This window comes from Lycium barbarum, chromosome 12 (genome assembly GCF_019175385.1).
Source record: "Lycium barbarum isolate Lr01 chromosome 12, ASM1917538v2, whole genome shotgun sequence".
NCBI classification, from domain to species: domain Eukaryota; kingdom Viridiplantae; phylum Streptophyta; class Magnoliopsida; order Solanales; family Solanaceae; genus Lycium; species Lycium barbarum.
In genome coordinates, this window is record NC_083348.1 from 103,120,719 (window position 1) to 103,137,230 (window position 16,512).

The window sequence follows — 16,512 nt, forward strand, 5'->3', positions numbered from 1 at the left end:
TCACTTGAGCCCCCTTCCTTATCTTTATCTCCGCCCCTGGTATTAATACCCAAGCGAGCACAATAGATGATCAAGGTTCAAATTCCAACCAAGACGAAAAGTTCTAGATGAATTCTTTTCATTTGACTAAACCTTGGCGGATCTTATTCAGTACATGTGTGGGAGATTTTAGGTATGCGTTAAAACAATCATATTTGTACAAGTTGATTCGAGCACCACAATTAATAAAAAAATGTAAACCTAAGTCAAGCAAACTCAATTGAAGGGAAGAGAACGGTATTGATGAATGAAGTCCCTTAATATGGAATTGTACATTGACGGGTCTCTATAATCTGATTCATCTCGCTTGTTAGAATTATAGAAAGGGTCAAAATTCTTAATCTAATGGCTTGTAATTCGAAGAGTAGATTTGTGCCCAGCTGGATAGTTGGCCAGTATGATTCAAATCACGAACTTCTTGCTGAAAAAAATCCTCGATAAGATGTCAAATATGTGAATTTGCTGATCTATGGAGGCAAGATGAGACTTGAAAATTGCACCTCTTTCTAATTTAAAATTATGTAAAGAACAATTTTTGAAGCCGAATTTCTGCTCAAAATGCATACTCTTTAACATCTTATTTTATACATTATCATTATATTTGAGAGTTAAAGCTTTTTTTTCGCTACTATATTATAAATACTTTTCAAAAACCTTTAACTATAAAACACTATTGACTTATAGTAATGAATAGTAGTTATTTTCATTTAATTTTAGTTTTGAACTTTTGCTTGATAAAGTTAACGAATGGTTCTTCAAGTTCAGACTAAAAAACTAAACGTTTTGACTCTTATATTATGAACATGTCGTTCTTTATAGAAGATATGGTATATCTCGTGCAAACAGCTAACTAAGCAGTAGTCATTTTGATGAGTAACTTCGTTGTTCTCTTTTACATAGAAAAGAGATCTTATGCCTGAAGAATTTAGATCGTTATATTTATAATGATAAGATTATCAAATGTCAGATTGGACGACGGATTGGATGGTGCAAATGAAACATATCAAATTAATATGACTAATCAAACCAGATGATTAAATAATAATAATAATAATAATAATACGAATCTTTTCTTGTTAACGAAAGAGTGATAAACCATAAAACATGATGACCTTGCTGTCAATAAATATTCACGATATAGTTAAGGCATGAATAACTTTTATACCCTGTCCTAAGTTAAAGACAAAATCTTCTTCATGTTATCCGTAATTGCCTTTTCAGTGATCTGTGTAAAAATTCTTTTACACTGGGAGTATATCGAAGTTAAACTCTTCGCCAATGTAAGTTAGTAAAGATACCCAAATGCAAAAGTTAAGAAGAGCTGCTTTAAACTCCTATTACAATTTACATTGCAACACGGTCAATTTTGCAGATTAGAGTAGCCACCATCACCCCTACTAGCACAAAAGTATGAAGTTAAGACAATCTGGGCATACTACTACATAGTGTACTAACATACTACGACATGCTCTTAATTTGAGCGAAGGTCGAGAAGGGAACCAAAAGGGGATGGAAGAGGGAGTTGGAGAAAGTTAAAACATACGACAGCAGATTTACATTGTTGCATCACCAGACACAGCGATAGGTAACATGTGTCTCGATGATTTCACTGCTGTACGTGACCTTCACCACCTGCCCCTTCTCCAGTCCATAATACCGAGCAATTGCATCCTTCTGAGACATCCGTGGTAGCTGGAAAACATCAATACAAGAACAATACTCAGAAACATTAAGATAAATGAAACTATATTGATAATTTTAGAAGGAAAAAGTGCTAGCCATATGAAATACGACTTTCTGCTGAGATCATTAGAGAGAGTGCACAGCATGAATACCATTGTTCTGCATAAGATGAAAAGGCAATAACCCGTTCCTTCACCTATTAACTTCTGATAGCTAGTGTGGTTTCAATTGAGAGACAGGGAAAGTACCACCTCCCGTTCATAGAAAAAGGTAAGAGTCTATAAAAGATCGAGAATGAAAAGGCAGCAGTCTATAAATACATAAACTAAAAGCTTTAGAACAGCATTTGGATCATTTCACCCTTGCAATAAAGGGATAATGACGAACATACATTTATTTTTAAAAATGCAGAGAAGTCACTAATACTGTTCTACTAACAATTAGAAGGCACTCATCAAGAAAGATAAGTATTAGAAGGCTCCTGTTAATGCAAAAGAACTCTAGGTCTTGGCTCAAAATGTCACAGTATCTAGGATCCTGCTTAACTGTGAGAACAACTCAGCATCACAACCATCCCCCGTGGGGATAAAAAAATGACCGACTTTTACTAACTGTAGAGCCTAGATGGCACAAACTATTCTGGCCATATCAAGGAGATATTGATTTTACCAGATTCTGGACTGTAAAATGTATGAGAAAATGATCTTTGCCTTTCGGGAATTTAACAGCAAGTCCTTTTTTCAAGTGAAGTTATCAGAAAAAGAGATGATAGAAAACTTTTTATCTAGCTAAACTCAACTGAGGAAGCTAGGATTCAAGCTTTAATAGAAAGCTTAGGTTAAACAGATGCACTAAGGAGATGCACAGTTATACTGATATACAGGAACATTTCTGCAAATTCAAAGGCAAACCTGCTTCTCTTCCAAGTTGTATTTCTTCAACAGCTTCTCTTTCTCGGCATCGGTCAACAACTCATGCCTTGGCTTTAAAACATGTTTTGTGATGTTGACAAGCAAGTCTGTGATCTGAAAGAGTTTGCACATAGGAGGAGCCAGACACTTAGCATATTGCTGAGACATAATGTTTATTTCTTGCATAAAATTCATTTATATTCCTTACTATAAGTGAAGCGTTTTTAGTCCCTTCCTAATATTAGTAAGAGCTAAAGAAGGAAAATAAATTTTGACCAAATACAACGGAACCTTCATCAAACGGAAATAATGGAGCTTGGAACTTGTCTCAGCAGAAAAAAATATTAAGGGGGAGAAAATAACCAAGTAAATGTAGCTCCTTTTAAGCCAGACAGGGAAGAAATTTTCATTTTTGTTCCTTATTTGACAGGTAACAGTATAAACATGTGGAAGTTCACAGAAAACCAGCTTAAAATCTTATCTTTCCTTCCTTAAGGAGAATATTTTTAAATGATCCAAGCAACTAAAAGAGACTTCAAATGGGGAAAGCCATTTTGAACATACACCTATCAGGATTTTCTTTGTAGATTCTTAGGTGAATGCCAATGATAATCAAATCTTTATTAATTCTGAGATCTAACCTCACTTCCAAGCATATCTAAAGCAAATGCAGAACACAGCTTAATTCATAATCTAATAAGTACCCCATTTATTCCCTGCAATAGAACTGTTCGCACCAAAAAGATAAAAAACCTTTACCTGGAAAATTTCAACTTTGAATGAGAAGAGCTCCACAGCTTTCATAGCTGGATTAGTCATTTGATTTTGAATGACTAATATCAGTCGAGTCAAAGACTCCTTGTTCATAATTTGAGTTAAAATGCTGCGGATGACATTCACTTTCACGGCAGTTGGCCCACAGAAGATGACCAAAACCTGCAACCAGTTCAAATATGCAAGGATGTTAATAAATCTATGAAGGACATGCATGTAAAGTTGATAGTCCCTTCATCAAAGACAATCTTCCAAAATACTGAGGCATCTATATAGCTAAGGATACCATTTGCTACCAATAAGAAGTTTCTTGGCTTCTTAAATGTTGATGATTTGAGTTTCCATATGTTTTATTGAACTCAGCCGAGCCTCCAAATTTCCATAAGAAGACTTATGGATACATAGAACGCATACTCGTCATATAAAATCCATTAGACATAACAGAATTGATGCAATTCCGGCACTAATTAACAAGGAATTTGAAGATATATGAACCCAAGAGGAGAAATTTGGATATGGAGCTCAGAGATGAGCTGCTGAAACAACCTCTCAAAAGAGAGTGCAAAAAGTTCAATACCATATACCAGCAAGGGTGGCTCAGCTGGTTGAGCATGAGGCTTTCATAATGGAGGTCTTAGGTTCGAAACCCCCTGGCTACGATAGCAAGGGATTTGCCTTCTGAGTCGAGCTCGTCGCACGGGGCTTGCCTAGAGCGGGTTATCTCTCCTGTGTGGTTTGCGAGCTATTACACAGGAGCGGGATTTACCCTGTGCGCACCCGAAAGGTAGCGGCTGCGGGTACCAATGTCATCAAAAAAAAAAAAAAAAAAAAACTCAATACCATACATTTTTTTTTTTGATTAAGCACCGGGTGTCCGGGTCTCTTAAAGCCCCGACTAATCCCGGGGGTGCACAGGCCCTCGGCAAGGAGTTTCCCGCAAGTGCACCACGGTTAATTCAGGTTTTACCCAGTCCGATGGCCCTCAGAAATTGTTTGCACCCAGTGGGTTTCGAACTTGAGACCTCGAAAGGGAGCACCCCAAGGCTCAAGTCAATTGCCACCAAGCCAACCCCTGAGGGTTCTCAATACCATACATTTTAGAAATTCTTTTCCATGCTAGAAAGCAAAAAAGTAAAGCATCATTCTACATCTCAGTTTTCACTACATCAAAGTTCCTAACCCACCAAAAGAATTGGCTTAACCATCTTGTAGTGCAATCACCTTAACCATAGAATCTTAAATTTTCAAATATTATGCTCTCTAGAGTTGGTCCATAAGTTTCTAAATGAAAATACTAGTCGTAAAAACTGCCAATCAAGCTCTATTTTAGGACTGCTTCTATTTATCACGGAAGTATTGCTTCTAATGCTCTGTGGATTCGGACACGGATTCCTCAATTGGAAACAAATTGACCTACATTTAGAAACTACAGAAAAAGTTACGTGACTCAAAAGCTCTCTCCAAATAGTAACAATGTCATACAAATGGAAGGGGAAGTACAGTTTAAAATCAGTTTCTCCCAATATCATCTATTATCATCCACACAACCAAGAACAAAAAGGATACTTACCCAAGAAAATCACCCAATCACAAAGCAGCTTGCTTTCAAGTTTTTATTAGTATTATTATTATCTTCTTTTTTTATAATTGTAACATTATTATTATTATTATCTTTTTTATACTGTGACATCCCGGGCCAGCTTTTCCGAACCTCAAATATTATACCGGATACCTGGTAGCTCCCACCAGCACAGATACCGAGTAATTTTGCCCACCGAAGCTTAGGCAGGCCTTTTTGAACCTCTATTGTACGAGGTACCTGCAACCAACACAAGTCCCAAGTAATTTTGCCCACCAATGCTTAGACAGGCTTTTCTGAACCTCAATTACTACACCAACTACCTGTTATCTCCTGTTAGCACAGACAACGAGTAATTTTGCCCACCAAGACTTAGGCAGGGTTTCTGAACCTCAACTGTTACACCGATTACCTGCTACCTCCCACCAACACAGGGGTCAAGTTACTTTGCCCACCAAGACTCAGGCAGATAGGAGGAACTTGCTCTCAAGTTATAAACCAAACATAACAAGCTTAATCATTCCGCAATTTTCGCTCACTACCAAAAGAAAAGAACTCAAAAGTTCCTTAACACGAGATATAATTTCTTCAATGAGGCAAAAGATTGAAACTTCACACAAATTATCACTACAAGAAGCTAAGAAAGGAAAGAGGGGTAACAACTACTCCCTCTGTTTCAATTTGTGTGTCTTATTTCCTTTTTAGCCCGTTTAAAAAAGAACGACTCTTTCCTTTTTTGGCAACTCTTTAATTCCAACTTTCCGCATGAAATGTTTAAGACACAAGATTAAAGGGCCTTTGGTACATTCTACATATCTTTAATTTTAAGGGTGTGTTTGATATGATGGAAAATGTTTTCCTATTTTCCCTTGTTTGGTTGCACTAAATATCTTGGAAAATATTTTCTGTGGAATATGTTTTCCTCAAAATAGGAGTTAATGTTTTCCCTAAAATTTGAGGAAAAGCATTCAAAACACACCACCGCATCCCCACCCTCACCCCTCAACCCTACCTACCTTACGCCACCCCCACCTATTCCCACCCTTACCCCACCACCGGAAGTTTAAAAACTTCATAATTTTTAGTTTGAATATATGCAAATGCTTTTAAAATGATATTTTCCGACTTGGGTACCATTGCAAGAAAAAAATGAGTACGAAAATCACTTATTTTCCGTGAAAAGTCGTACCAAACACACCATAACACAACAGGATTCAAAAGTCTTCTTTACTTTCTTAAACTCGGTGTCTAACTCAAAACCAGAAAAACAAATTAAGGGTGTAAGAAGTAACCTTATTGGTAAGGTCAGTCCTGTGCATGGTGGAGATTCTGAGGCGCTCAATGTCAGGTCTTTGACCAAACTTCTCTCTAAATTCTTCAAGGGTTGTGTCAATTTCTGAATTGGGTATGGCAAAACCACGATCTTTAAGCATTTCAAGCATAGTTTTTCTTGCAAGGAAGTATCTGTGACTCTCAACAGTACCATCATCAACAAAGCTGGTTAAACAAGTGCCTAAATTTTCCCCATCAACATCCATAGCTAACCCATTAAGATCCATTTCTGCTCTTCTTGAGGACACACAAAGGTTTTTTCTTTCTACTTTAGCACAACGCCTCAGCTGAAAATTGTTAAAATGGACAGGGCCAAAAATATGGAAAATGCCGTACCACCAAAAACAAACTAATAAGGACCAAAAGTCATTTTAAAAATAAAAAAAGGGGTCAAAGTAGTCCCTTAAGTTTGAACTTTGATTTAAAACATCACTTATTTTTTAACCCTGAATAATAATAGTCCTCCGGTTATTTTTCACTTTCTTACTTCGTGAATTAGATTGTGTTCGTCTGATAGGTAAGTCCATAATAATTGATTAAAAAAAGAGAATAAATCATAATATTTAAAGGTAAAAAGAAATGAAGAGTGTTAACATAGAGGGTTAATAGGTGCTAAAAATTTTAAATGAGATAAAGGGAGGATGCGTTCGAAATTGGGAGAGATGTCTTATTTTTTTAGCAAGGTTGGAGGGGGAATAATTTTAACCCAAATAATATCAAAAGATTGACAAAAAAAAAATTGAAAATTTAAAACAAAAAAAAAATTAGTACACAATGCCGATATAGAATTTCCTCATTTTATGAGATGTTCGAATGATTTATATTATTAAGATGATGTCCTTCAATATGCATATATATTTTTTCCTTTACGAAAACCCTTTATGTTTAATCTTTACATATGATTTTTTTTCCTGTTAGGACCTAGTGTTTTTTGTTTAAAGGAATTCATCGTCTTCCTTATTAATTATGAATTTTCCGGACAATAATTTTTAGAAGAAACTAACAACTAATTTAAACTATTTTATCGAAATAAAGACTTACTCATAAAATGAATAAATAGAAAATGCTATTTTATTGTTGAACTCCTAAGTTTTCAAGCAAATAGAGTGCAATTTCATATTCTTTTATTTTAGCAGTGATAAAATAAAAAAGTTTTTGTTTTATTTCTAAAGTTATAAGTCACAATTTTGTGTGTGCGTAGTTAATTTTAATACCACTGTTAGAGTTGAACTAAAAATTGTACTATTTTCTATAATTAAAAATGTTGTTAGTGTTTTATGTTAAAAAATAAGGACTATTTTAATCGAAATTCAAACTTGAAGGACTACTTTGGCCATTTTTCTTTTATTTTTAAAGTGACTTTTAAACCTTCTTACTTTGTAAGGTTAATGTATAAAGTTACATGACCATATGAGGAACAAATAAAAGATAAATGACTTGACTAGGTAATTTACTTAAGTTGAGTGATCTTTTGAGAAATTAACTCCTCAAACTAACATCCTAAACCTAATGCCTTTTTATAATTTTAAAAAAGTAACGTGACTTATTATAACTGACCACATATGTTATTAAATTTAAAAATTAAATCCACTCATTTTTAAATCCAAACCTGATGACCGGTTTAATCAAGACCCATTTTAAACCTAACCCACATTACAAATGATAGGATTTCCTTTGCAATTGCAACTGCAAAGGAAATGAACAAATTGCATCAATATTGAGAACAAATTCAAAGAAAGAGTCTGCCAAAGAAACCCATTTATTTTCATGGAAAAAATTTTGCTTCATACCGAACACATTCTAACAAGCTAGCGTTTGGACATAGAGTTGGTTGAAACTTGCAAAAAAAAGAGTTTTTGAAGATAAGATGAAAAATGATTTTGAAAGTTAAATTAGTGTTTCGACATGCATTTTACATGAAAGAAGTTGAAATTTTGTAAGTAGAAAACTCAAAAGTTGAGAAACTAGTAAACCACGTTTTAAAACATGAAAAATTTATCTTCAAAAACTGCCCAAAAATTGTCACTTTTTATGACCAAATAATGTTTAAAATATTTTTTAAAAAAACTTATGGCCAAACGGAAGCTAAGTTACCTATTACTATTAATTGTAAATACACAAAAATGGGCTCAACTTAGGATAAAAAGCTGCCTATCTGGCACACTCTTAATTGTACATTGTAATTGTGCAAGATCTGCTAAATTATTTCATATGTAAAGATAATAAGCTATGCAAGAATGCCAAGTGCCTAGCGCAGAGATAAAGAGGGGAAAAAATGTGAAAGATAGGATAGCCCACAGAACCGTTAAATTAATTAAAAAGAACCAATGAACAATTGTAAAACATAATCCCACAAAAGTAGAGAGAATTATTTTATCCAACATCCAAACAATTATTGGTAAATCCATGACTACGTTAGAGAGATCGTCATACTCATTCCGGAGACAAGGATCATCCGGCCACATTTGGGATAATAGACCTGGCGGAAGCGGACCTGCAGCAACCACGGCTCACGGAATTGGAAGTTGTCAGATATCAAGTGTTGCCACCCCATCTGTTCGAATGGAGACAAATGAGAATCCTTATGCTTCTACATCAACTTCTAGATCAGAAAGTAAGCCACCAAGGTGCTCTTTCATTGCCATTTTTGGACGATGCGCTAGAACTCCTGCATCCTAAAGGCTTTGTGGGAGTCCTTGTTCTTTCTCTTTTCTTGTTTTATATTTTCATGTTCCAATTGTTATAGTGTTATGTTGAATTTCAGATGTTCTTCTCAAGCATGAATCACGATTACACAATGACAATTATTTGTCGATATCCATTTTATTTCAATGAATCCTATGCACATTGATCTTTCTTTCAGTGTCTTCTTTAGATACATTCAAGTTTCTCAATCACATCTGCTATGAAATATAAACGAAATCTTCATGAAAAGTTGAGAATATGTCTCCATTGTCATTGTGAGCTTTTCCCATAACCTGGAAAAAATGCTACAATATGGGATCCGTAACAACAAAAGTTGGAAGAAAAACTCTCGTTCATTCACTTCTCTCAATCTTTGTGTTAGCATACATTACAGGACCCAAAAAATGGCCTACGACTATACATTTCAGATGGAAATTTAAAAGAAGGAAAGAGACAATTCCTTGTAACATTGAGCATATGTTGCAGATGTTTCTGCCATGGTTTACAAGCCAAGTCTGTGATACTTGGCGTAGTCAATCTCATTCATTCTAATACAACATAACATATTTTCCGGCAAATCTTCTGCCTTGTTTCCCTGCACCACATTTACAAGTACTATCAGATACAAGTCTTCAAGAGGTAATCAAATTCTCCTTAGAATTGTTAATAGCTACCTGAATTGTCAGACCAAAGTCAAGGACACAGTTTTTCAATCTATCTTTAAATGATTCCACTCCTTTTCTTGCGAGATAATTGAATCTGTGAATGTCCAAATCTATCTCAAAATAGTTTTCTCCCTGCAACAGCCAACATTGGGAAAAAAAAATCAGTATGAACACTAATGAATATGTTTGATTTTACATGCAAAATACATGAATGTTTGCACACACCAAAACCAGTGAGTATCCTCATAAAAAGTATAAGCTGACATTCTATATGCATGAAGACAATGTGATTGCCAAGATTTGTTTAAATACTCTTTTGTCCAAGTTCCACGAACATGCAAGGACAGATTTTTATTTGAAGGAGAGGTGCTAGAAATTTTTGTTTGAAGTTTGGTTCCAAGAAAGTTAGAAGGTGATCTCGTTTTTATGCAGCAGAACATATCATATTTTAAAAAAAGGTACAGTTAGATAGAAATATGAGTCTCATGCAGGGGCGCAGGGAGAGTGCTGGCTACAGGTTTGGCCAAAGCTAGTAACTTTGGTTCAACTCTGTATTTGTCTTAAAAATCCATCAAATATTTGTATATTATTAATTTAGAACCCAGTAACTTATAGAGATTAGAAATCAGAACCCTTAAGCTTCAAATTCTGGCTCCGTCTTTGGTCTCATGAAGGTGGATTCAAATTTCAAAGTTCACTTTTTCAGAGGCTAGATATAACCAAGTCGTAAGAGACCACCTACAATGATGCTAGCTGTACAGAGTTTCTAGATTAACGTACCAAATAAAATTCATGCTGAGGACGTGAGAGCACAGGCTTTTCGTTGTATGCATTCAAGAGTTTCTTCTCAGCCGCACTTACTGGAAGATCCTCTGTGTTTACAAGTCGACCCAAGAATTTCAATCTTTCCCTGAAGGGTGCATTTGTATCCCTGGCAAAACCTTTAATCTTCTCTATTTCATTATGTATTAATCTCTGCCCCACATATAGCAAGAAAAAGAATAACAAATCAGCAATTTATTGAAAAAGAGAAAATTATGTATCTACACAGTAAAATCAAATATATCTGGTTACAGAAATAGGTATTCTTACTAAGTGCTACATAATGAGAAGTCACAAAATGTAGTCACATAAAGAAAATTCACCATCATACCTGGAGATTTTCTTGAAACTGGACTGGCATTTCTTTTGAGTAATTTTCTGAAAGTTTGAAGTAGAGAACAAAACTCATCCCTTCTCCATCATATTCATTTTGGAAGATTGCAGTAGGGTACAACGGTATCTGAAATGTTAGAACACTCAATCATTTTTCAGGAAATGCAGTCATTCATTAGCAGCATGAAATTATCCACAAAAAATAATTACTGCCAGCATCTTCACTGGGGCAGGTTATAAGAATGCTTGATATAACAAAGTGGAAAAGAGAAAAAGGAATAGTATCCCAATACCTGAAGATTCACAACAAGAATGGGAGGAACTTCACTGGATGAATCGATGGATGGAAGTTCCACAAAACGTGCAATATGATCAATTTTCCGTGGTGATAAGAATACATCAGCGCCAAAAGGATAAAATGCAGCACAGTTTGGAGCAAGCTCTTTCTTCTTATCCCTGGTCAAAGAATTTAGAGGGATTCAACTTAATATCCAACTGAGCAAAATAAACTTGGAATACACTCGAGAAAGAAATGTGCAGAGTTGGAGAGATGTCTTTTATAATCTCGTGTCACAGATGGAGTCCCTCATCTGCAATATTTTCTTACCTGAAAAAGTTTTTACCACGGACTTTGAAAGTATTTGGCTCAATGCATGACCAGCAGTTGGCCATTTTCCTCCCCAACGGGCTGCAAGGAATTTGAGAACCAGCTATTGGTCTTTGCAGAACAGTCTTTGGCGATACTGGAGATTGAAAAGCAGTCAAGTCAGTAACGTAAAACAATTACATTATAATGGCCAATGTGAATTCAGTTATAGCTTGTAGAACCATGTTGATACAATCAACACCTTCAATTGTCGTCTATGATTTAATGGGATGCTTCCATTTTTGGCCCATTGGCCGAAATTAATTACAGGCGCTAGCCAAAATATACAAAACCTATACATAGATTATGTATATGTTGTGTATACAATATGTATATGATATGTATATTTATACTTAATATACAAAACCTATGCATTTGCTCGCTATTATCCTTTTGAGCAGTCCAAAAGCGTAATTATCCCTTTAATGTACGCTTAGACAGGTTACAGCTGTATGTGTGGATTGCTAATCTGTCAATCAACTCAAGATGAAGTAACAGCATACTACTATTACTATATACTTCCTATTTCTCACTTTTTTGGTTTACTTAATGCATATTACCTAATATGAAGGTCTACTCTCTTAATATACCATTGCATAAGTTCGAGATTGATTACAACAACAACAACAACTACTACTACTACTACACCACAATCCCTAACAAGTTGGCCTCGGCTGTATGGATCCTGAGTCCTGACAATGTTGTTCCATTTAAGCTCATCTCGGTCCAGCATTTTGATCTCAAAATGTTTTTAAGATTTTGAAAGTGGTTTGTGCAAGAAAAGTAGACAAGACTTTGGGTGCCATTAACAGTATATAAAAGGGAAAAGCGCTTACATAATGCAGAACTTGAATTTGTTTCTCTCCATTTAAATGATAACATCTGGGTTAGGGATGACTTTTTCCGGAAGCGTGGTGAGCTCGGGTTTAGAGACTTTTTCTTTTCATCCGAAGAGGCAACACGAGCAAGACAAGGCAGACGCGGATTTTGCCTTCCACAATTGTGGAAAATTCCTGTTTCAACCCTAGCACCACCTTGATCCACACTTCGGGGCGTTTTATCATTTAGGTCATCCATCTCATTTTGTGGATTGTTGGACTTAAGTTCTGCTGAAGAGTTTCTTTTTGCAGCACCCTCTTTGACAACATTTCGTTCTTGACTTTCTGGGAGGTCAGAAGTAGCATTGCCGTTGTGATACACTAAATCAGAAAACCTTGGAGAAACCCCGTTTGAAAAAGATCCACTTTGCGAAAAGACTGCACATTTTTTGAAATTATATATAACATTGATTAGAGATCCTGCCCAAACAAAGCAATGACTACGAATTCCTAATGAGGCACATGAGTTACCATCTTGAACGCTATGAAAATCATCCTCACAATCAGATTCAATCACCATCTCCGGGTCGAACCAAGACTCTGCATTTCCTGTTTAGGGCACAGAATATGACGAAAACAAATTCCGAGTATAAGCCTCCAAATGTAGGAACTAAGATCTTTACTTCATACATAAAAACATGTCCATAAGGGTGTTGACTATTAGATACAAAAAAAGGAGATTGGAAACTCAACAAAATACAAATACTCGGCAAGATATTTCAATACTCCAAGTCTTTAAAAGCTACTCAACAAGAAATTCATCGTCTAGATACAAAGAGCAACTGAAATTTACCTAGGTGCTCAAAATGTCAAATGTTATCTTTAATTTTACCCATTTTCCAGCTAGATTAAAAAGATGCTTAAGAGGATCAACTGAAACACGAGCTAAAATCATGATTTCTAACTGATGTAATACATCACATACAAAAATCAAACGAGATTGGAAACTCAACCAAACGAAAAATAACTAAAAAATAGTCACAGCAAGATATTTCAATACTCAAAACTCAAAAGTCTTCAAAAACTACCAACGAGATATCTATTGTCTAGATACAAAGAGCCACTGAAATTTACCTAGGTACTCAAAATGAATCTAATGAACAAACCCATCTTTAATCTTACCCATTTTCCAGCTAAATTAAAAAAAAAAAAATACTTAAGCAGAACATTGAAACAGAAGCTAAAATCATGATTTGTACAGTACCTTGAAATGCAGGATTAGAAAAAGAACGATCTGCTGAAGAAGAAGGTTCGATCTTACTGAGATTTTGTGAAGCCGAATGGTTCTTTGACACACTTCTCCTTCTGCTCACTTTCCGTTTAACAAATTTCCGGCCACTAATTCTCACACACCCTTTAGGTTTCGATCCACACGCTCCCATTTTCCAATTAATCTACTCTCTTCCTCCACCAAGAACGTATATATATATATGCTGGCAGGCAGATTCTTGATGATCAAAGTGTGCTGATGCTAAAAAATCCTAGTTATCAATTTCCACGTTTATTACTGGTTCTTATGGAATCATATGTCAATTTATTAAAGTGTAGTAATCTGTACAGAAAGGGAGTGGAAGGGAAGTTAAGAACGAACTTTATACCAAAAAAAAACAATTAATTATTGAGTGGGAGTATCAACGACAAAATGCTTGATGCTTGATGTAGAGCCCGTTTGGATTGGCTTACAGCTTAAAGCTGTTTGCAGCTTATAAGCTGAAAAAAATAAGTTGGGGTAGTCCAACTTATTTTTTTTGACTTATAAGCTGTTTTCAGCTTATAAGTTGCTTTAGATAAACTAAGTCAAATGGGTCTAATTATTTTTTTGAGCTTATTTTAAGCATAAAATGACTTTAAGCTGACCAGTCAAACACTCAAAAAAACTGAAAATAACTTATAAGCTAACTTATAAGTCAATCCAAACGGGCTCGTAGTAGTGTATTGGTATGAACTTTCCTGTGAGGTCCCGCCTACTTATTAATGCTTATCTACCTACTAATAATAATCACAATTTACCCTCTCCTTTCCCATACGCGCTTAAAAATGACTTCCTTTTCACCTTTTCTACTGTTTTGTTTTTTTACTTTGTAGATTCTGAAAAAATGCTTTTCTTTTATGTGTAGGACGAATCTGTGCTTTACTAGTTTGCTTCGTGTCAGTTAATGAACGATCGATCCACTTTGTGTTAAGAAAATTACCATGTTTAAATTGATGAAGAAGAATATCACCATATATGTTGGAAATCCAAAGAAGACTCGTTTTAAATAAGCTAGATTTTTGCTCCCTCCTTTCCGTTTTACTTGTCATTCCCTTATTCTGCACGTCTTTTAAGAAAATGTTATTTCCTTCCTTTATATTACTTGATTACATTATTAAAAATATATATTTTAAATTATTTATTTATTTACAAAATCAAGATAAAATTAAATAATTCTCATCTTATCCTTGGTATTAAATGTCTTTGAAAATAGACAATGTTAATTAAAATGTATTTATTGGAGAGAAATAGGAATAAGATAGTAAAATACATTTTTATTTATGATTTCTTAATAAGCGTGGAAAAAGAAAGGTAGCAAAGTAATAAGGGACGGAGGGAGTACTGCAATTAAGGAAAAAAAAATTGATCGTATTCCCTAACTTTGTTTACTCTTTAAACTAATTTTATTACTCTACGTCTTGTTTCACCAATTAATCTCTATCCACAATTGCTAGAGAAAGGGTTAAAATTAGCAACAAAAAAACGATTCTCCTTTTTTTTTTCTTCTAAAGCAATAAATATTTTGAGACAATTACTATTAGTAAAAGTGACAAGTTCAACGGAACGAAGGGAATACAAAAATAGAGCATATGTTGTTTAAAACATATTCCTAATATTAATTCGAATATATATTTTTTACAATTTTTTCCAGAACATTTTCAACATCTAGTTTTCAAAAAAAAAAAAATTAAAACCAAAACTGAGAACATGTTTCTAATCTAAATGCATGTTTCAAATTATGCATAGTCAAATTCAGATTTTAACACGATGACTAAACATTAGATAAAAAAGGCTGATTACCCAGATTGACAGGCTAATTTTTTTAAAAGTCAAATCATGATTAATCTTATAAATAATTAATTAGCTGGGACATGTTACATGTAAAAAAAGTCAAATCATAATAATTCTCTAACATCAGCACATCCAAATAGATCAAATGAAGATGAAACTTTAATATACTTTGCGCCTCTATTAGTCCCTAATTAAAGTACTGTTATTTTTTTTTACTCAAATCTGAGAAACCATAAATTAATTTTGTAATTTATTGTATTACAGTTCCTATTTCATAATCAGTGTATTGATGTAAACCAAACTATCTTACCTTGGCTGAAGAGCAATGAAGATAAAGAACAAGATAACGTGAAGTGACGACGTAACATAAACAAATGGCCAAAGGAGTTTCCCATTCAGTTAGTTAACTAATTTATCAAATCTCTCCGTTTTGTCACATTCATAAGAATGACTTCGTGCAATTTTACAATTTAATAGTAGGAAACTTTCACATATCATTTCCTGTATAGGCTTTAGCTTTTGGAAAGTGAAGATATATATTAAACCAAATAAAAAATAACATAAGGAATTCGGCTAACACCCACAAAAACGTAAAATTTGATTTATATCTCGTGTTAATATTGAATATTATTAATTTATCCTACTTAAGTCATAAATTAAGATAAAAATATGTATTAGTTGATTATTCAAATTTAATACCTCTTCCATTTCAATTTATGTGAACTTATTACTATTTGAGGAGTTTACGAAGTGGTTCTTTGATCACATATTTCTTAATTTTTTTCTAACTTATTTGAATTATAAATTATCATGTTATAATAATTTTATGTAGTTCATAAATTTATATAAAAAAAAAAAACAAATTTTAAAAATTTACCTCAGAATTTATGGTCAAATTTTATTCATATATTTCAAAAAAATCACATAAATTAAAACGGAGGAAAAAATCAATGTAATGTATAGTGCGGATAACATTTTACCGCAAAATATATAGAGACTAGATGGCAGCACGGGCCCAACACTTTAGATTATAGTATATCTATGTGTATGTAGTTGTATTTAGATAGTGATTATATATATACACACACGAAGCATGGGTTTTGTGCTCCGTATCTAAAACGT

The 16,512-nt window shown here is 34.2% G+C and overlaps 2 protein-coding genes across 3 annotated transcripts; both read right to left on the reverse strand.

Annotated features, from left to right (window-relative positions):
* Nucleotides 1–1,342: 1,342 nt before the first annotated feature.
* On the reverse strand, nucleotides 1,343–6,648 carry LOC132623274 (DNA-directed RNA polymerase V subunit 5A). The gene is made up of 4 exons (XM_060338009.1): nucleotides 6,279–6,648; nucleotides 3,393–3,569; nucleotides 2,634–2,747; nucleotides 1,343–1,731 (listed from the first exon to the last, which is right to left on the reverse strand). Exons 1-4 carry the CDS (start codon nucleotides 6,543–6,545, stop codon nucleotides 1,606–1,608), a joined length of 684 nt encoding a protein of 227 aa, XP_060193992.1. The 5' UTR covers nucleotides 6,546–6,648; the 3' UTR covers nucleotides 1,343–1,605.
* A 2,689-nt stretch (nucleotides 6,649–9,337) lies between these two features.
* Nucleotides 9,338–14,001, reverse strand: LOC132621639 (uncharacterized). Of its 2 annotated transcripts, none has more exons than XM_060335975.1 (9): nucleotides 13,609–14,001; nucleotides 12,819–12,896; nucleotides 12,306–12,725; nucleotides 11,431–11,566; nucleotides 11,117–11,279; nucleotides 10,822–10,950; nucleotides 10,449–10,643; nucleotides 9,678–9,800; nucleotides 9,338–9,598 (listed from the first exon to the last, which is right to left on the reverse strand). In XM_060335975.1, the coding sequence occupies exons 1-9, from the start codon at nucleotides 13,727–13,729 to the stop codon at nucleotides 9,506–9,508; spliced, it is 1,458 nt and encodes a 485-aa protein (XP_060191958.1). In that variant the 5' UTR covers nucleotides 13,730–14,001; the 3' UTR covers nucleotides 9,338–9,505. The 2 variants fall into 2 exon arrangements, with proteins under 2 accessions (XP_060191958.1, XP_060191957.1); XM_060335974.1 differs by having other exon boundaries at nucleotides 13,552–13,999.
* Between the last annotated feature and the right edge of the window lie 2,511 nt (nucleotides 14,002–16,512).